This window comes from Leucoraja erinacea, chromosome 30, assembly GCF_028641065.1.
Source record: "Leucoraja erinacea ecotype New England chromosome 30, Leri_hhj_1, whole genome shotgun sequence".
Lineage (NCBI taxonomy): Eukaryota > Metazoa > Chordata > Chondrichthyes > Rajiformes > Rajidae > Leucoraja > Leucoraja erinaceus.
In genome coordinates this window covers 12,732,219-12,754,604 of record NC_073406.1, presented here as the reverse complement: position 1 = coordinate 12,754,604, position 22,386 = coordinate 12,732,219, and the positions used below count along the sequence as shown (strand labels likewise).

Genomic DNA, 22,386 nt, shown 5'->3' with positions numbered 1-22,386 from the left:
AAGTAGCCTGCAGTTGTTCCCCAGAGTTGTTTCTACACAGACGAAAGGCTAATGTAGGAATTTAAAAATAAAAAAATTATGTTCTCCCCATATATACGCCGTACGATTGGCAGCCTCGCCAACGTCCTGTTTGTTTTCTCAACTTTTTTTTGTTATTTTTAGTGTATTTTGAAAGTTTGTTTTAATGTTCTTTAGTTTGTTTTATGTGCAGGAGGGGGTTGGGGGGAAACTTTTCCAATCTCTTACCCTGCCGGAGATGCAATTACTTTCCGGGTCATATCTCCGGTTGCTCTGCGGCCTAACATCTTGGAACTGGAGGCCTCGCTCGGGACTGACTTTGAGTCCCCCCATGGGGCGTGGACTTACCAACGGAGCCGATCCTTTGCCTGGGATCGCTCCAACAGTGGCCTGCGGACTTTACCATGGAGAGCTCGCAGTCTCGGGAGAGACCGTGGATGTCGGGAGCTCCAACGACGCAAAGGTTCGACAAGCCCCGACCCAGGGTCTGATCGCTCGGCGCGTGGGAGCTGAGATTCCCCCTAATGCAGGAGTGATCGCCCCGACGCAAAGTGCCCGAATGTCGCCGGCTACGGGATTAAGATTGTTCCGTTAACGGAAGGCTCAAGGCCCTCGACCGTGGGAGGATAAAGAAGGGAACTTATTTTTCGCCTTCCATCACAGTGGGGAATGTGGAGGAGTCACTGTGGTGGATGTTTATGTTAAAATGTAATTTGTGTGTTCTGCTGCTTTTTATTTGTATGACTGACTTGGCAAATGAAATTCCTCGTATGTTGCAAAACATACTTGGCTAATAAAGTATTATTGTATTTTAGAATTGTTGTATTGTATATAACAAATGACATTTTGAAGCAAATTATTTTATTTGAAGCATTTTGTGGGGCTTTGCCATGGTGTTAATATAAATGGTGTCGTTCTTCCTTTCAAATAGTGGAGGAAACAGAAAAACCTAATTAAATCAATGTTTGGTCTCCTGTCAAATTCATTTGAGGCAATTATTCTGTAATGATATATTGCATGACTTATTCAGAACAAAACATACAATGCATGAAATAGATCTCCTTTAGAATAAATATTTAAGAAATTAAAATTCACCAATACATACAATAGGATACAAATATAATTTTTAAAACATGCATTATTACAACCATCTCATGCTTTACTACCTTGTTCGTGCCACCAAAGTGGATAACCTCACATTTATCCACATTATTATACTCCATCTGCCCACTCACCCAACTTATCCAAGTCACCCTGCACTCATTGCATCCTCCTCGCAGCTCACACTGCCACCCAGCTTTGTGTCATCCGCAAACTTGGAGATGTTACATTTAATTCCTTCATCCAAATTATCAATACATATTATAAATAACTGGGGTCCCAGCACTGAGCCTTGCGGAACTCACTAGTCACTGCGAGCCATCTTTCCGAGTGTTTTTTAGATGGTGTGATAGTATCTGCCTCAACTCCCTCCTCTAGCTGCTCGTTCCATATCCAAACCACCTTTGTCTTTGTTATTGCTATTCGAAAATGAATGAAAGAAAAATTAAAACAAAAATGTGGATGAAAAATCTGCAATAAAAAATGAAAATGCTGGAAACACTACAGCAGAGAGAACCACCTTCTGCAAGAAATATTAACTCTGCTTCTTGTTCCACTTATTTCATGCCTCCATTTGCTATCAGCAGTTGCACGCAGGAGCACAGAGATCCTGTACGCCCTCTAAAGTGGATGGAATTCAGAACCAATCTGCCAAACATTTCACCTTCACAAAGCCTTCTACGGTAACAATAAGGAACAGATGGTGAAATGATTTTCAGAAAGTTGAATACGTAGGGCTTGAAAAATGCTCACACTCGTTTGGGCGTGCTCAACAACAAAAAAAATGGGGTTGCATTAAATACAGCTCTAGGGGCTCCAAAGATTAAATGTGATTGAATGCAAACTGACCAGCTTGCAGTTTGTTGGCTGTGGTGAAGGTGCAGACTATTCCACACGTGTGCTTTATAAAATAAAAGAGCAATTGCAAAAAGCAAGCTGTTAGAATACAGTAATGTCCTGACCTTGCCATGAGCTTGTGGAGTTCCTGTTTGTGTTGCTGGTCCTCGGCAGCAATGGCGTGCTGAGCCTGCTGCTGCATGTTCTGGACAAAGTGTTGCATGTGTTGGAAGGCCTCAATCTGAAATCCAAGAGAATCAATCAATGTTAAAAAAGAGAGTTAAGATTTGCAAAAAGAAAAAATTGTTACGCCATTATCCAAAAAACTGTTTTGCCATTACAATTTGTATAAACACAGCTATAATTTCTACATGGTGAAACCAAAATGTATAAAAATACCCTTTAATAAAATCTGACAATGTGCACTTTAACCACATGCGATTTTCTTCTATTACAAATCTCAAATTGTGGAGTACAGAGGCAAATAAATAAATGATGGGTCTTTGTCCCAAACATTATGGAGGGCAATGTGATTTAATATATATTTTTTTGCTCTTGAGAAAGCAATTGAAATATGTCCAAGCTCTTCTTGTAACCAATCCTTGTAACCCCCTAATCCAGTTAGCATTCTGGTAAACCTCTTCTGCACCTCCACCATGGCCTCCACACCCTTCCTGTTATGGAGCTGTTTGCTTATTCCAAGTGCAAGGCTATCCAAGTTCCTCAGGTCATAAGAAAACACAGAAGAGCATTTGTCCGTCCTTAACGCGTTCACTCAGAATTACCTGATTGCCCATCACAGTGGCCTGTTCCCCCTTAAATAGTACCAGTCGAGGCCTTATTAAATCGGTGCTAATAAGTTTCTAAGATCATTTTTAAAAATTGCTCATCTTCCACTAACCCCTCACCTTTTTGCCTCAGCACACTTTAAGATATGGTCCTTCCCCAGCGTAGTCGTCCTCTTGTTCCTCTGTTCACATCCTTGTATCCCTTCGTTATAGCCTCTTCCTCAGACAAGAATAGGCCCATAGAGCTCCACCTTTCCTTGGTCATCTGTTGCCGGCCCTGCTTTTTTCTGGCCTTTTCATATCCCCAGTGCCCTCCTATCTACTTTCAGTCTCAAGAAGGGTTCCGACCCGAAAAGTCATCATCCTTTTTTTTCATCCGATCCGTTGAGTTACTCCCAGCACTTTGTGTCTATCTTGCCTTAATTTTATATCTCTTTGCTTGCAAACCTCTCTACGAGAGAGGGAGAGGGAGAGGGAGGGAGAGGGAGAGGGAGAGGGAGAGGGAGAAGGGAGAAGGGAGAAGGGAGAAGGGAGAAGGGAGAGGGAGAAGGGAGAGGGAGAAGGGAGAAGGGAGAAGGGAGGAGGGAGGAGGGAGAAGGGAGAGGAAGAGGGTCCAGGCATGCCTCGGGTTGATGTGTATTGAGACAATGACCGGTGCCGTTGAAATGTGTCTACCAATTGTTAAGAGAGACAGGCTTAGACTCGTCGTGTAGTGATGTGTATTGACAGACATGGCAGACATATTTGTAATATGATTAAGTGACACAATGTATAAAAACATAGTGCAAAGCTTTGTTCATTGAACTGGTAGCGCGGGGAAGTTAAGTGTCCTTGTTGCTTCTTGACTGGTGTATCCCTGTCACTTCCGTCGGCAGATGATCAGTAAAGCTTGAGTTGGTTTACCTAACGTTTTTGTGAATTATCTTTTTATTAAGTAGTGAACCGTATCATATTCTTGTCAAGAAATTGTCGATCGACAGTTGTTGACAATACAACCCTTAAAGTTAGTATGGTTGACATCAGTAAAACGTGGTCAAGCTGCTGCTACAGAGGTCAGATTCCAGGACAAAGTGATTTACAGCTATAAACAAGATATTTTAAACTATCTTGTCGCATCCATCAGCTGTCTTCCTTCTGCTGGTTGATTCACAGATTATAAGTATTGCAAACAAGCAAAGGTGATGCATTGACATTTTGCAATTTGAGATTAATTTATGTCATCATTATTGTAATTATTCACGATCCATATTTTAATTGGGTTACACCCTTTGGTTAAGTAGAACGTCGTAAAATGGCTTTAAGTATCTGCTGCTCATTTACAACTCTAATTTACAGGTTTAATTTACTGAATTGGTTTTAACTGCAAAAGAAGGAATGGAAAAGAAAAATAACATCTAGGCAATTTGCTGAAGCTATTTAAGTGCTATATATTAACCTATGTATATTATTCACTTCAAGGAAACGGAACTGACCTGTTGTTCCTGTTCATTGTTCAACACAATTAAAACAAATGCACAAAGCATCCTGGTTTAACTAGCATTTATTAAACAATGCTATCACCCCATGCTACCCACATTCTGCCCAATGTTACTTGGGTTTCCATGATAGTGGCACATTGTAGTTCAGGAAATTCTCGAAAGAGACTGAAGGCAAGTGATCATGGAAACAACCTAACGTTTTACGTGACAATGATAAACTAAACTAGAATAAAAGTATTCATGACAAGCTACGCATAGGTTTATTGATTTTGACTTGCTGAAACTTCTTCTGTGGTTTGTTACAACAGAGATGGTATATGTTTCTGGACAACTAGGAAGAACAAGTCACATTTAATTTTATAATTATTATGTTTGGGATGTGGGCATTGCTGCCAAAGCCAGTGTAGTGCCCATTTGGGCTGTTTTGCATGTCATTGTGGATGGCATGTGCCTTTAAATTTTAGACTGCCCGTTATAATGTGGGTGGGATTTATGACGTGTCTTTGGGCGTGTTTGCAGCTTAACTGCTTGCGCAGAAGTTAAGTTTTTAGATTCGTTTTGGAGAGACGATGGAGAAAGTTAATCCTTCGACCATGTCGAGCATGTCATTTCATGTCATTGTTACGGAGACACGAGGAGCTTTCTAATATCTGAAGTAATGAGCTGGAGTTCGAAGAAGATTGCCGTAATGTCGGAAAAACCTTGGATGTATCTTACTGTTTTCTATCTACAATAAAGAAAATATTCATCAAAAGACTGTGTGTTGAAGCTTTATGAATGGAGAAGCTCTGAAGGTCTCTGAGGCAGCTTGCATGCGTACCGAAGATAGTCCCCTTATCCATTCTCATCCAATTAGCGGCTAGGGTGCTAATTACCTGAAAGATATGAAAAATCTTCCGCTATAGCCAGCATTTATTATTCAACCCAGAGACTACCCTCCACACTGTCAACGATTGCCCTAATCTTAGCATAATCTACAAGCGTGCCACCATACATCATGTGAAAAATCATTCATGTAACTTAGAAACAGCAAGGTTACCAGTATTATTTCTTATCCAACAACGTTAGTAACAAGCATCCATTGAGAAGAACAACCATCACACTCTTCTCCTGTTGCAAGCCAATTTTGGATCCAATTTGCCAACTTGCCTTGGATCCCATGAGTCTCAACTAATGGACCAGTCTCCCATATAGAACCTTGTTGAAATCCTTACTGATGTCCATGTAAATCACATCTATTGCCCTGTCTCAATAATACACCATTTACTCAGAACATTCAATCAGACTGGCTAGACAGGATCAGCCCTTGGCAAAGCCACGCAGGCTACCTCTGATTAGTCCTTGCCTTCTCAAGTGATGTCAGTCTCACAAGTCTTGAAATTGGCAAGTTTTTCCCTGTTGTCATCCTCCAGTCACTTTGTTGCCAGAGTCCCAGCAGTCTCTTCCCTTGCCTCTTGTGATAACCTCGGATAACTCTCTTCAGACCTTAGGGATTTATCCGCCTTTAGGCCCATGCCAGCAACAAGTAACACCACATACTTATGTAGACCTGCCCTTCAGTTTCACCTTCCACTTACTGTGTTCTCCAACTACAATAATTTATTCGGGATCTTCTGGATCCATGGTTCCCAATGAACCATATCTCTTGCCTATTTCCTTTGCTCCATAGATGTTGCCTCACTCGCTGAGTTTCTCCAGCATTTTTGTCTGCCTTCTATTTTCCAGCATCTGCAGTTCCTTTTAAACTCTTTCTCTTATTATTCTTTTTGTTCTTGGAACATTGAGTTCTTACAACAATCAAGTTGATCTCATTGCACCAGAAGTTGGACTGGTTTATTTTGCCCTAAATTCCACGTTATTAAGCAAATTTAAATTCTACATCTGCTATTGTGGGATTTGAAACCATTTTGCTGCATTGTCCGCTGAGACATCTGGATAATGAGTTTGAACTGCTGCACTATCAGCCTATCCATTTAAGATCAAAGAAAGTACATTTACCTAAAGCAATTTAAATGCTATAAGCTAAATAAAAAAAACTCTGAAATTTATACAGTTCCAACTTCTTCACATTGTCATGTTAACTCGTTTACTGTCACCGCAAGCATGCTGGAATTCACTTCATTTAATTGGGACACTATTTTAAAAAATATTTGAGTTTCATTCCAGTTGTTGAGTCACCTGCGCCAGTCAGCTGAAATTGTATCTTTCAAATTTCTCCCTCATTATTGAGCTTGGCAGCTGAGTTCCGAGCAGTGAAAGTCTGGAAGGTGTGCGATGTTGACGCTGTGTGTGCATGCATATACCATATGTAGGAGCAGTGGGTCAACAATCATCCTGTCACGAGGCTACGACTTTGCTGCTGCTGCTGCTCGAACTGAAACCCAACCCAGAGAAAATCTATACTGCTGTTTATCGGACAAAATAACTTGCTTGAGGTGATCATCGTATTGACGACGATCCAAGTCTCAATTTTAAAAACAAAATGCGGCTCGGTGGCGCAGCGGTTGTGTTGCTGCATTACAGGGCCAGAGATCAGGGTTCGATCCTGACTACGGGTGCTGTCTGTACAGAGTTTGTGCGTTCGCCCCATGAGTGCGTGGGTTTTCCCTGGGTGCTCCGGTTTCCTCCCACACTCCAAAGATGTACAGGTTTGTAGGTTAAATGGCTTCAGTGAAAATTGTAAATTGCCCCTGGTGTGTAGGATAGTGCTAGTGTACGGGGATCGCTAGTTGGTGGGGACTCGGTGGACCGAAGGGCCTGTTTCCACGTTCTAACTTTGGACTAGACTAAAAGAATGGAAAAGTGAGAGTAAGTGTTTTGGGAAAATGAAAAATTTCAGAAAACATTGGTACGTAAAATGAATGCTGCCATAAGTAAAGATTTTGCTGCCTCCAGAAGGCCGGTAAATATCGGCGTAAGTTGTCCCAAACTCATAAATCCATTATGTTTAACTAGTATTCACAGAATAAAGAAATATTAGAATATAACATTGAATATGTTTAGATGCAAGCTCAGGCAAATCACCTGTATGATGAAGCATTTCATATAAAACACAGATTCTTTCTCCAACTTAAAACATCCAATACGCAAGTTACTTTTGCTTCACAGAAGAGCACTGGCTCCAATGAAGCTTCTCCTTCAAGTTATCATATTCCCCATCTGACAGCGATTGCAATTTCCAAACCCACCAAAGTAAATTTCTCCATAATGTGCTACATAATCTTATCAAATCATCAATATTTGAGTTAAGAAGTTCAGACTGATTGCATTCTTTTTTTTTTTTTTTGCATAATCTGAATTTGCATAATCAGTGAGCATGGATGCCTTGCGGCAAACGTTGAGCCTTTAAACTCATATCATTATGGCCCTGTCCCACTGTACGAGTTCATTCAAGAGCTCTCCCGAGTGAAAAAAATCAAAACTCGTGGTAAGCATGTAGAATGAACGTAGCAGGTACGTCGGAGCTCAGGGACGTCTCTTAGCGGCTCATAACGCTAACGGCAGGTACTCGAGAAGACTCGCTAACAGCAGGTAAGCTCGGGAAGACTCGTGAAGATTTTTCAACGTTGAAAAATGTCCACGAGAGCCCCGAGTACTTACGAGCGGCCATTACCGTAAATCTTCGAGTTCGAATCAGGGCAAACTCGGGGAGAACTCTTGAATGAACTCGTACAGTGGGACAGGGCTTTTAGGCTTATGTTACTGATACAACATTTGCAAGATGTAACCTACCTTGCGGGTACTCTTCCACATGTACTTCATATAAGCGTAAGTGACGTGAGGATGAACTGTTGACAAAGGCTGATCAAGATGCTTTGAAGGATCTACACCAAGGAGCTGCACCAGGGTCTTGTGAGCCAGGGCCTGGAAATAGAACATTCTGAATGCTAGAATTACGTTTGACAAAATGCTGTCAGAAAGCAAAGCAATTTGACTGAATCTGGATTTCTCCACACCGCCTGTGAACTTTTACCCCCGGATCAGATCTCACAATCAGATTTAAGATGGAAACGGCCCCCCAACACTAATTGTATCTTATTCACAACCATACACTCATGGGGAAGTTGCAGAATGGAATTACAATGGGGGGGAAAAGGTAACTTCTGTTATGACTGCAGACTGAGGAATTAAAATGACAAAAGAATATGAGGAATAGAATGAAACAACAGGGGATAGATTTAAGTCTGCCTACCCTGATCTTGTTATCTTACACTTTTGAAGTTGAACATGCGATTGATTCCCTGCTGATAACAGAGGACAGCAAACAACAATGACATTTTATCAAGTAATATATTATAAACTGTTTTTCTTTTAAAGTCTGGGTTTTTTTAAATTCAAGGTCCTACATTTTTTAATTTTTAATTTTTTAGTTTTAGTTTTAGAGATACAGCACGGAAACAGGCCCTTTGGCACACCGAGTCCACACCGATCAGCGATCCCCACACACTAACACTAACCTACACACACTCGGGACAATTTACATTTATACCAAGCCAATTAACCTGCAAACCTGTACGTCCATGGAGTGAGGGAGGAAACCGAAGATCGAGGGGGAAACCCACGCAGGTCACGGGGAGAACGTACAAACTCCGTAAAGCGTAAAGCCAACCACCCGTAGTCAGGATCGCACCCGGGTCTCTGGTGCTGTAAAACGGTAGCTGTACCGCTACTCCACTGTGCTGCCCGGTGTGAAATGGATAGTAATAGGATACATTCCTCCTTTTTATCCCCCATGGAGTCATATCATGAAAGGTTCTCGTGGCATTGATTTTCATTTCTTACCAAACGTCCATTCTTTCCACAAAGGCTAGCGTATTTTAGCCAGGTCCTCATATCTTCATGTGGTCCAATGACAAGGGAGCGAACCATTAGGATTCGCTGCCAGTCTTCTACTATCTGTTGGCAGCCCTGTGTAGCACATAAAGTCGACAGTGAATATTTGACATTGATGCAAAAATTCCTGTAATTCTCCTCAGAAATGTCTTATTTTCTTTTCTCCAAATAGTATTAGCTCACTGATTCTGACGGCTCTCAGCATTCATAGAAAAACAAGGCAATACGTGAAATTGTATTGCTTCGGGTCTCCATATGGCTTTGTGGGCAAGTGCGGTATTCTCAGAATGTGCTCCACTCAATATTAATTTGAATCAAGTTAGCTGATTTCAATGGAGTCAACAAAGAAAGTGAAAAAAAATTATTTTGAATTTTGATATTCTTGATATTCTCTCCAGAGTGTTTGCGTATGTGGAAGCCAAGTGTGAACAGAATCAAGACTTATAACATGAGCAACCTGACCTGCTCACCACACAAGTGACAAATGGCCAATTGAACGCAGTGGTAGAGGGCTGGAAATACTTACATTATATCTCAGTGTGAGTCAATGCCTTGAGGAGAGGAGAGAAACTAGGGGAAAAAATAAACATTAAATCTAGGCGCTGTGTGTTATTAATGCATTTGACACTGTCTAATCTGGTTTACATCACTGGGCCAGACCTGCCAATGAATGGGTTATATAAAAAAACAAAATGAAAACAGACTCACAGAAACTAAATTAAAATGTGAAATGCTAAAGTTATTAAATGGGGGATTATTTAGTCAATCATTTTTAGTTGCTGTCAGTAACAGGGGTACAAGTGTTTGATTGTAAAATCATGAACTAAAAATAACTCCAAGAGGCCTGCATATGCAAGACCTGGAATTATGTAAACAAGACTGGAATGCTATCTTAAACAGACAGTCTACAAGCTCTCTTCAACAAAAAATGGGACATTTGTCTTCACGTGCTTCTGTTTTCCTTCAAAAACACAGTTTAAAAAATACAAAGCAACATGAACTTGAAACTGTGTGTGAAAGTGACCTTTTAAATTATAGAAATAAATGTCATTTATATTAAATTATATAAATGAAATACTTTCTACAGGGATTGGGATTTTTTTTTTAAAAATGATGATAGAATAAGGTGTTTCTAAAAAAAAAAGCTGATTTCCAGATTTCTAGAGAATATTTCTGGTATCCAAGTTTTGAACACATTAGACCAATCACTGGAAGAAAGTCTCAATTCTCTTCACAAATGTTACAAATAAAAGGCGTCCTGAAACAAGTTTTTGTTCAGTACAGCATTTGTATCAGATTTGACTCATCTACCCTGTCAACTTTTATACTGACCAAATTATTCCCTGTAAACCACCAAATAAAAATGTTAATGTAAAGTCTCGGTCTGCTCTTGTGCAAAAGCACATGGATACAACACGAGGCACAAGGTGAGTGGGATTTATACAGCTTGAAGTGTGGTTACACCACATTTGGAGTACTGTTTGCAGTTCTGGTCGCCGCATTACAGGAAGGATGCAAAGGCTTCAGAGAGAGGGGATTAGCGGGTATTACCTATCAGGAGAGGTTGTACAATCTTGGATTGCTTTTGCTTATCACAAGTTGAGGGGAGAGCTGATAGTTTACAAGAGGCATAGATAGGGTTCATAGATAAGGTAGATAGTCAGAGATTTTTTTTCCCCAGCATGGAAAAGTCAAACACAAGAGAATTAGTCTTAACGTAAGAGAGAGAGAAAGTTTAAAGAAGTTTAGTTGACTTTAGTTTATGGTCATGTGTACTGAGGTACAGTGCAAAGTTTTGTTGCATTGTATCCAGTCAAATATTATACATGATTACATTCAGCCGCCCACAGTGTACCGATAAAGGGTAAATGGTACAGTATTTAGTGCAAGATAAAGATAGTTCAAAGGTCTCCTATGAAGTGGAAGAGAGGTCAGGACTGCACTCGAGCTGGTGAGAGAACGGTTCAGTTGCCTGCTAACAGCTGGGAACAAACTGTCCCTGAATCAGGTGGTATGCATTGTCAAACTTCCGTACCCCTTGCCTGGTGGGAGAGGGGGACGGGGTGAGACTGGTCCTTGGTTATGCTGCTGACCTTGCCGAGGCAGCGTGAATGTGCGAGACAGATGAGCAAGACAGGTTTTTTCACCCCCCAGAGTGTAGGTGTCTCAAACCTGCTAGGGAAGAGGGAGGTGGTGAAAGCAGATGTAATGGTGACATTTAAGAGGTGTTTGGATAAGCACATGAAGATGAAGGAAAGGAGGCCCATGGACCATGTACAGGCAGAGGGGTTAGTTTAATTTGGCATCATGATCGGCATGAACATCATGGGACAAAGGGCCTATAATTTAATGATCTATGTAAACTTAATTTTGAAGTGGGGAGGCTTTTTTTTTTTTAATAAATAAAGTTATTTGTGATATATATGATTACAAATCCACCATGAATAATAATTGTACTAGCATTTCTGACTAATGAATGTGAACGATGTCTGATTTAGATGTTGTCTCAGGGCCAAGTGGTTAAAACATGTAATTTATAACAATACTGTGGTTTCAACCACAGGTCATGTTAACTATATCTATCTTTAATTGCAAATTTACATTTGATAATACATACATTTCCACCATTTCCCTACATAAAAAATTGAAGAGGACTTTTTGGATATCACCACACAATGTGAACCTAATCTAGAAAGAGATGAGATTCAATTTTGATTCTATGTGGAGTTAGCCGATCTCAGGTGGCGGATATAACTTGTACGTCTCTCTGACGAAGACAGAAGGTGATGAGCTGGGCCAGTCTCCACAGACCTTGTCAAGATGTCTGCAGCTATTGACCTCTGCACAATATTCTCAAATAGTTCAGCGGAGTGTGCTATACGCCTTTGGTCTCAGAATGATTAACAGAGGCATTCAAGCTGACCAGTGACTGCAACATTTTTTGATGTTTTAAAAAATAAGGCGACTTGCCTGAAGCCGTTCCCACCAGGTCTGTCGGATGATGTCCCTCCGCTCTGGAACGAGCTTATATTGGATTACCTCTTCCAGCTCCGACAGCATCTGACAGGATACCATGGCCTAAACAGTGACATAAATCATAATTGCTGCTTATGCTTTATTATTTCTATCATTCACCCCCCCCCCCCCCCCCCCCCCCGCCCGCCCCCCCCCCCCCCCCCTCCCCCCACCTCCTCCAGATTTAACTACTCACCCAGGGTTTTTCTGTGAACCTTTACTGCTGGAGGACAGATTGAGAGTGGAAGTTGAATTTATTTATATTGTGTGCCAGGTCCATACTTACGTACAGTGTAAGAATACTATGGACCTGGTGTTTGTCTCCCAAATGCCCGCCAAGGCACATGCTGCCTGTATACCACGGCTCTATAATGGAGACTGAAGTGACCTTGGTTTTGGCATGTCGTGATGTAGGGCTCAATGGTTTCCTATGAGGCTGCAATTTTGGACATAAAATGCTGCAGTAACTCAGCGGGTCAGGTACCTTCTCTGGAGAGAAGGAATAGGTGACGTTTCAGGTCGGGACCCTTCCGCAGACTTCCTACACATTTAGGCTGTGATTATGTTTGTCAAGACAAAATAGTCAACCTAAAAGAGCCACATGGACACAAGTAGCTCACTTGAAGCATGCAACACTGAACCACAGTGAATGATTCATTTCTGTGGTTTCAGTTATCACTCTGTATTTGGCACCTTCTTGCAAATATTATAGCTGTTAATATTTTCCATTCTGAATCATAAACACATTTTCTATTTTTAATTCATTAACCATAAAACCATTGCTGAAGATCATTAAGTGAATGACTTTATTGTGAGCCACAGCGCCTGTTCCTGTGCAATAAACTAATATGGAAATATGTGCGGTGCAGAGTTTAGTTATGATTTGATGAGGATTCCAAATTATATACAAATGCAACATTGTTTTTGACAGTTTTGATTACAAATTTCTTTCATAGATTCCAAAGGTATCATTTAAATACAATGAACAGTATTTGAAATGTCATCTGATTGCAGATTGCAGTTTGCGTATTGCCACAGCGACATTTCTACAACAGTTCACAATACTAGCATGACACAGCTTGCCAGCACTTGCCAAGTGGCAGGCTTGAAGCTGAAGAGCTGCATCACATATTCCACACAATTAATACAATAGACGAATTGTTTAGATCATGAATGACAAAAAGATTGAAGAACAAAACATTATCAGAATCATGTAGGACTCACCCCATAGGCACGGCTGTAGCTCTCACCAGCCATAGCTGTCAATTCTGTATCCAACAGGTCTCTGGCTTTATCAATGCACTACAAACAAAGGGGAAAAAAATATTAGTTTTACCGTTTTTTTAGCTTATCTGTGAGCAATATCCAACCCCATCCGACTTTGTGTATCAATTTAAAGTCCAGCCACACCAAATATTATTTTCAAAGGTATTTTCCTCCCCTCAATAACCTGGAAGTTATCTGACTAATATATTTTGAATATAGAAAAAAATAAACTTCCATTTATTCTTCAAGAAATGGTTTTGTATTTTTCTGGTGGGAAAAATACACCACCAGATATCTTCCTTCTACATTATTTTGTGGCCAAAAGGTAAAAATTGAATCAGAATCTATTCAGGAGCAAGACTGAATAAATCCGTACTTCAGGTTACAAATTCCACTAAGTTTCCATGGGCGGAAGTCCTGGGGGGGGGGACGGGGCAGCACGTCCCCCATGCTTTGAGAGTTGGGGGATAATCCCCCCCATGTTTTGTAATCCAGACTTTATCAGACTCTTTCTAAGGGCTGAATCAGCACATTCGCGGGGCCTTTCATCGCCCGGCGCGGCTTAAAATCAAACTGCTGCAGGCAATCGAAGATCCCGATGTTGAAGCCCCCGCCGGCTGATCAAAGCCTCGTGAACGAGCCGATTCAAGCCCTACGATTTGGGGTGGTGAAGCTGCTGTTGCTGGAGTTCTGAGTCGGTCACCAACCAGGTCAGCTCCCGATGTTACCGTCCACAGGCCCACGGCCGAGGCCTCGCATGTGTGCGCATGCGCGCGAGTGCGCCTGCGTATGTGTGTGCGCATGCGCGGCCGCCAAGAAATTGTGCCCCCCCCATGTTTTGATAGCGATTTCCGTGCCTGTAAATTTCCATGTTTGGAAACACAGGGAACTGCGGATGCTGGAATCTTGAGGTAAAAACAAAGTGCTGGCATAACTCAGCAGGTCAGGCAGCATCTGGGACAAGAATGGATATGCGGCATTTCTGGCCGGGACACTAATTCCGACCGAAAACATCGCCCATCCATTCCCACCACAGATGCTGCCTAACCTGCTGAGATGCCGCATTTTACTCAAGTTTCCATCAGGTTTAAACATCGGGAAATTCATCCATGTACTCTCTACAACCTATTTCATAAAATCCAAGACGATAGGTATTTTGCAGTTTTAAAGGAAACTAAAAAATCATAACTTCATTGTTAATACATTCCTCGAAGATTGTCCAATGTTCACAGTAGCATCCATGTTTGTTCATTAATGGACAAACCATTCAATTTCTAATAATTGGTCATTAGGTCAAGAATGGATTTTAATCCTTCACACTGGCATAAACTTGCAATGAAGCTATTTCAAATCCAAATAAAATCAATAGAATTAAACCACTGTGATTTCCTTAGTTTATAAAAAGCATTATTATTCTGCATTAAAACATTGATTCAGTCACAAAAAAAACTGCAGATGCTCCAATCTTGAGGACAATACAAAAGGGCCTGCTCCTGCGCTGCAATGTTCTAAGTACTATGAGACACAAACTTCTATATGTGTGTGCAAGTCAATAGGAAAACCATAATTATAAAGTTGCTTTAACTGCATTTAGTGGCTTTGATCAAAATCTACGCTCTAATCAAATCTCTAAATTTGTCTGCGTGTAGTTATTGGGTTGAAAAGGTAATGCTTAAGGAGAGATGAATAGGGTCCAATAGGTCAATTTCACTATTTCCAGAGGAAGCAGGGGTTTGATGCCATGTGGGAAAAAATATTGATTTAAGATAAAAAAGAAAAGTTTGAACATCTGAAATGCAAAGCAGATCTGTAAGCATTTGGAAGAAATTAAAATGTAATCTTCCAATGGAGATTTGAGCCTGGATTCTCCCATCAATGGAATTCGATTGCTAGTTATAACCCACTGATTTTAAAATGAACTAGAAAGTCCCCGTCTGAAAAGTAAGATGAATGATACGTGCTCTGTGTATAAATATTTCTCGATGAAAGCAGGTTGAATTTTAAAACCGAAAACAAAGAACTCTGAACTAGGAAGGGCCGATGTTTCATTGGCTAATGCAATGTCATGCATGTCATGTCATTGGCTAATGCAATGTCATGCATCAAAATAAATGTATTTTAATGCATTCTAAACGCTGCAAATAGATTTGTGACTTTATGCATCTGCAAAGATTTTATGAAAGCGCATTTTGAACATGCTTAATTTAGATTTCTTCATCTGTTTGCGGATGGATAACTGTCTTTTGTGCAAATCTAGCATTTCAGTGGTGGGTGAGGGGATTTGTGGTGTGTGCGTGTGTTATTCAATATCGGGGAATACAGCAGTGAACCATGGGTTAAGTAAGGTCACACAAACAGCGATCAGATAAATATTTGGAGTGTAATTTTTTTGTTTTGTTTTACGCAAAGTGAAATGGAAAGCGATGATATATTCAAGTGTTTGTGTTTGTTCCAAGGCTGTAGGTTGACCACAAAGTTTTGATTTACAAGGAGATTGAAGGCAAACCTATTTCCTTTCATGCACTATTTGCTTCCAGCAAAAATCAACCAAAAATGGCAAAAACAGTACAAATAATTGTAGAATTTTAATTCTGAGTTACGTGCATCTAAATCGAATTAGAAAACAATATTCTAGTATTGCTCCACCACATATTCAGACTAAATTATCTAGTTTATGCGGTGATCCGTTCCTTCTGCTGCCTATGTGTGCTCCGTAAGTTCATAATACGATTGTCAATGGTTATTTTTCTACTTTGAATGGTCACGAGTCAAAGACTTCCCAAAGATGAGAGAGATGTTGCATATCTTCAAGGAAGCTTTCACCATAACCTTGAACCACCAGGTAACCTCTACCCATGAAGGTCTCAGAATAGGGTGTTTCAGGTGTCTGGGATCATGCACACAAACAATGTGACCTGCCCAATGTAGTCAAATAAGTGTAACTGTCTTCAGTAAGCCAATGTAACTAAATAATGGTTGAACCAAACTGTACAATACACTAATGGAGTCTGTTCTGACCAGCATTATAATTATTCTGTTAAAATAGCACAAACCTGCTGAGCGAGGGAGAAGAGGTCTTGATGCAGAGCCAGTACTGCTCTGTAGAAGGCACCATCATGTGTATCCCGTGGAATCATACAAGCATATTCTTCCATACTATCCCAGTGCCCTGTTGATAAAGATGCACAGTGATTGGTGAATGTAAAGGATATGGACTAGGGTATATTCCGATTAAAATGTTAAAATTACAGTTGCAGTATGTGCTGAAATTGCACGGTTCAGCTAACTGATCTTTTCCAGTACAGGTACTGTTCTCCAAATTATTGTTGTATTACATCTAGGCATGTGATTCATCTATCGCATCAAATCCCATGAACTTCATATTCATCTTGATGTGCCGAACACTGCTACTTGGCATAAGATGCTCTGTATCAACCAACATTTCCAAATAAAAACATATTTCTTGTCCCAATTATAGATTTTCAAACTTTTGTTACGAAATCATATCTCGTTCAAAGGAGAAACGTCAGATATCTGTGCTGACATGAATGCCAAACTAAACTAACCCCATCAACCTGCATGTGATCCTTATGCTTTCATTTCAAGTCTGTTCAAGCATCTGTCTAAATGCCTATTAAACATCACTATCTTGTCTGCTTCCACCAACACCCCTGGCTGTGCGTTCCAGGCATCTACCACTTCCTGTATTAAAAAAAAAGCTTGCTATGCACATAGCCTTGCTGAAACAGTAGCAAAAATAAAGATTTTTTTAATTGTGAGATTTCACAAAGCTGGACTTGTATTACTCAGATTTCTGAGTATTAACTGACTGAACAATCTGGTTTCTGAAAATTAGCCAGTTTTCTCCAGTGCCAATGACATGATCTGACAGTTCCTGATGCTCTCTCCTCAGCCATCAATCTGGGCTCTGCATAAATGAAAAGAATAATCAAACCAAGAGGTATTTTTACAATGAAACGAAAGCCATGAGCAAATTCTTTATTGAGGGTGTCACATCCTTCCTTTCCTCATCCAATACCACACAGTTCTCATTCTTGCTCCTCTTCAAACCACCCACGGTGGCCAAAACAAGAGGCGACTAAATGAATCGCAGTCCTTGTTGGAGTTACTGCTACCTGCTGTGTCACAGTGGCCCGGATACAACTTCACTTCTCCCTTCCCACTTCCTACTGCAGCATAGCCAAGGTCAAGAACTCACCACAGTGATGGAGAAAATCAAATGATGCCATTCTCTACTATTATTGCCGGTTCAACAATGCTTGGAAGTGTCTACAAATTGTATTCTGCTACTGAATATGTCAATTCTGCCTTATTGTTAAAAAAAACAACTAACTTTAACATAGAAGGCAACATCGAGTCTGCGCCAACCAGCGACCCCCGCACACTTACACTAACCTACACACACTAGGGCCAATTTACAATTATATCAAGTTAATTAGTCTGAAAACCTGTGGACTAAAGGAGTGTAGGAGGAAACCGGAGATCCCGGAGAAAACCCACACTGGTCAAGGGGCGCATGTTCAAACTCCGTACAGACAAGCAACTATAGGCAGGATCGATCCCAGGTCTCTGGCTCTGATAGGCAGCAACTCTACCGCTGCGCCACCTTGCCGCCCGGGAATTAAGAGTTTTAAAAGATGCTAGTCCACTGATTTTAACACAGCACATTGGCTTAACTTCACCAGCTCAGTATTCAAATCTGTGGTGTTCAGAAAAATCATTTGAATGCGGAAGCCCTAAAGCTGTATACAGCCCTAGATCATCTTTAATAAAGGGGATTCTGTTAAAGAATGGAGATAACAATGCTCGCTAAGATACTGCCCCCGCGGAGCTCAGCATTAACACATACCTAGTCCCCAAGCAGCTGCAGCTGCCATTCTTGCCATTTTTGCTTGTGTGTCTTCACAGACCATGGTCCATTTTTCACAGCACTGCTGATGAAGCTGTCCCCTGAAACAACAGGCAGAACAAGTTTAGGCAGCTGAATGTCCCATTTATCTTGCGCGCATATATTTTAAAATAAACTGGAATGTATTCGAGTGGCACATTGGATAAGGTTGTGTATATTTTACTTCCTCGCCTAAGACCGTTGACACAGCGACTCGAGGTGTACCCAGGGGCACACTGCACTTACATTCTTTAGAATGAGTTGTATTAATGATTGCCTCAGGATGACTGGAGAGTGAAAAGTGGGTTGCACTGTGGCACAGCAGATAGCGTTGCAGTCACACAGTTCCAGTGGAATTGGCATATTCTGCCTGAATGCATAGGTTTCCCCTGGGTCCTCCAGTTTCCTCCCATTTACCAAAGACAATCTGAAACGTTAATTGGCAACTGTATTTTACCCTTGTGTGGGCCGTTGGCAAGAGAATCAGCGGGAGTGAAAAGGAGGGAAATTTACTGCTGCAGAGAGCAGGTTACAGAGGGCAGGGGCGGCACAGTGGCACAGCGGTAGAGTTGCTGCCTTACAGACTGTGATCAGGAAGTGTAGCGGTACACATACCCCAGTATACATTGACGATGCCAAAGTAGAGATGGCTGAAGTTCCTCGGAGTAAATATCGCCCGCAACTTGTCTTGGACCAGCCAAAGGCCAAGAAAGCACCATCAATGTATGGTGTATCTGATCGGTTTAGAAAACATGCAAAACAAAGCTTTTCACTGATATCTCGGTACATGTGACAATAATACCTAAACCTAATTCTAAATTACACATCCGTGCAAAAACAGATTTTACTTTTATGGTGTTCCAGATTTTGCAGTTAGCCGCAATAACTTTACTTGTACTTGCCTCAATCCCTTTCCCACTATGGCTTGAGATTATTAGAAACCCACCAGCACAATGCTTTAACCCACGTCAATTCGCTCTGGAATATCTGATTCAAAATAACCCTTTGAATGACCCATTATTTACCTTGAAAATGGAGAACAAAGCACAACTTGTATTCTCAATTTAGTAGAAAACACTAAATAATAATGTACTCTTGACAAGGATTGAAAGGTTCAGTGCAAAACCAGCGCCGTGGCCCAACTCTGATGGCATCAAGTATAAATTAAACCTGCCACTAGTTTAGGTTTGGCACCACTCATGATTAGTTCCAGGATACCTTTTTGATTCTGTAAACAGATGGCTGCTGTGTGAGAGCATTATGCAAATCTCTACAAACCGTAAAAATAAACAGCAATCTTTTTAATTTTACACATCAAAAGGAATCAAACATAAGTGGCTTAGTAACCTTGTGACTGCCAGCACCTGTGACACATTGTACTACCACATGTAGGCATCTGGATAGTCTGGTAACATTTTTGATCAAAAACCTAATCAGATTAAACACAGATCTTTGGATTTGGTTTGGTGTTAGAGATACAGCGTGGAAATAGGCCCTTTGTCCCATGAGCCCGCTCCGACCAGCGATCACCCATACACTAGTTCTATCCTACACACTTGGGTCAATTTACACAAGTCAATTAACCTACAAACCTGCACGTCTTTAGAGTGTGGGAGGCAACTGGAGCAACCCGAGAAAACCCATGCGGTCACATAGGAGAACATACAAACTCCGTACAGACATCACCTGTAGTCATGATCAAACACAGGTCTCTGGCGCTGTAAGGCAGCAATTCTACCACTACGCCACTGTGTCACCCCATCTTGGCACGGGTGATGAAAGCAAGAATAAGGGAGGAGGGGGAGGTGTGTCGCCGAGGGAGGACATAACAACAATGCTTCCAGAGGATATTCTTGTGGTATGGCCTAGTGAGGATATATGTGTAAAACAGAATCAAGAATGGCATGATCACTTTGATGAGGCTGCGTTAGACACCCCCCACACTTTAGGCAGTGGGAATTAGAGAGAAGATGCGTCAGAAGCTCGCATCAGCTATAGTATTAGTGGGAGATTTGAAATGTATTTATATTGACTGGATGTAATCCATAGTGCAACGGGCTTGAACAGGGTGGAATTTGTATTGTCCCTACTACAGAGGGCACAACACTGGTGGAAAGAAAATGACTTCAGCTTTGAGCTCCTGAGAGAAGAATACTTTAAGTGAGGAATGAGTGCAACCAGCTAAGATTCAATGCTGCCAAAAAAATTACACTTAGCCTCACTGCAAAACAAAACTTGCTTAAAAACATTTAACAATGTGAATGACCAATGACATACCACGAATAAAAAATATGCACCGGTCATAAACACATTGTCGTATCACAGTTTTGTCTCAATCTCATTTCCACTTCTTGAATTTTTATTTTAATGATTTATTGAATACATAGAAAATCCAAAATCTTACCAGTTTTTTTAGAGATAAAACATTTTTAAAGCTATGTTGCTGATTAACTTATGTTTGATTATAACTTGCACACATGCCATGTCCTGTGCAGAATTTACAAGACTACACATATTTGTATGCAGTTTCTAGACATCCACTTCCTCCATAAAGCACGTTTATCATGGTTCTACTCTACTGTGAAACAGAAAGCATGTTCGTCAACTCTACGGACAGCAGAATCAATGGCCTTTAATGAAGTCTCGTTGACATGAGGTCCAGCAGTTGCCAAAGCGTGCACTTCTTGAAACTGATGCAATGTTTTTCCATATGTGGCAGCCTTAGAGGAAATAGTCCTGAGCACTGGAAACAGACTGAGAGGCATGCAACTCAGAAAGAGGATCACAAGATCACTTGTGTGGGAAAAGGAGGACAGGAATGAAATGAGTGTGTGCTTCTGAATGGAATTGCATCGCTGACAATCCAAAGTAAATATTTTGCCCATATGTGCATTGGAGAACGTCATATGACTTTCAGGCTTCAAGGCATTAAAATCTAAATGGTACAAAGTGACAGCAGAGAGGAACCAAAATAAAGTAACAGGCAGATAACAGTAAACGCCAGTCTGAAGAAGGGTCTCAACCCGAAATGTCACCCATTCCTTCCATCCAGAAATGCTGCCTGTCCCGCTGGGATTCTTCAGCATTTTGTGTCTATCTTCAAAGTAACAGGAAAGTTTGGCAGACAGTGGCAGAAAACTACATTTCCCAATACATCACAATTATCCAAAATAGCAGGATCCTGGCAAATTCAATGTTTGCTTTAAGCAGGATTTGTGGATTTCTCGTGCATTGGAAATGTAATTATAACTTGATCCATTGATCCATGTATTTTGTTTACTGCACAGAGTTGATGTTGTATTCTATACACAAGACAAAAGTCTGTGACAATACCAAAGTCAATTCAATTCTTATAACAAGGAGATCTTGCACTTTGCAGATTTTATTTGCTATTTTGTCATTTTCCACAAAACTTGAAAACATGCCCATAGCTGATCATTCTGGAATTCTCTCCTTCAATTCTCCACTTCAAAAGAATATTTTTTAAATCACCACTTGCCAACTTAACTTAAATCAAAAATAAACTACAAATTTCAAATAATCAAAAAGTCACAGCATTCCTGCACGTCGAGTGCTTACGACTACAATCATGATTATATATCGTTCCTTTGAATCCTAAGAATGCTTTTTGTTGAAGGGGAACGTCTTATGGGTCAGAGCCATAGCAAACAAAGACCCTTAAGTTAGCATGATGTCGTTTAACTAACTAAAAACTTTCCACATATTGCCGGTAGCAAACAAGGCTATTAACAAAGCTGCATACAAGGGGACAGAGACCCGGGTTCAACCCCGACTACGGGTGCTGTCTGTATAACCATATAACCATATAACAATTACAGCACGGAAACAGGCCATCTCGACCCTTCTAGTCCATGCCGAACACGTATTCTCCCCTAATCCCATATACCTGCGCTCAGACCATAACCCTCCATTCCTTTCCCGTCCATATAACTATCCAATTTATTTTTCAATGATAAAAACGAACCTGCCTCCACCACCTTCACTGGAAGCTCATTCCACACAGCCACCACTCTGAGTAAAGAAGTTACCCCTCATGTTACCCCTAAACTTCTGTCCCTTAATTCTCAAGTCATGTCCCCTTATTTGAATCTTCCCTACTCTCAGTGGGAAAAGCTTATCC

General features: G+C 40.9%; 1 protein-coding gene across 1 annotated transcript in view; it reads right to left on the bottom strand.

Moving 5' to 3' along the window:
- mtor (mechanistic target of rapamycin kinase) overlaps window positions 1-22,386 on the bottom strand; it is a 181,979-nt gene that overhangs the window by 36,217 nt on the left and 123,376 nt on the right. Inside the window, exons 31-37 of the mRNA XM_055659446.1 lie at window positions 18,207-18,307; window positions 16,390-16,505; window positions 13,295-13,372; window positions 12,026-12,133; window positions 9,005-9,130; window positions 7,955-8,086; window positions 2,082-2,197 (exon numbers count right to left, since the gene is read on the bottom strand). Coding sequence (XP_055515421.1) covers window positions 2,082-2,197; window positions 7,955-8,086; window positions 9,005-9,130; window positions 12,026-12,133; window positions 13,295-13,372; window positions 16,390-16,505; window positions 18,207-18,307 — 777 coding nt within the window. The remainder of the gene's footprint in view (window positions 1-2,081; window positions 2,198-7,954; window positions 8,087-9,004; window positions 9,131-12,025; window positions 12,134-13,294; window positions 13,373-16,389; window positions 16,506-18,206; window positions 18,308-22,386) is intronic.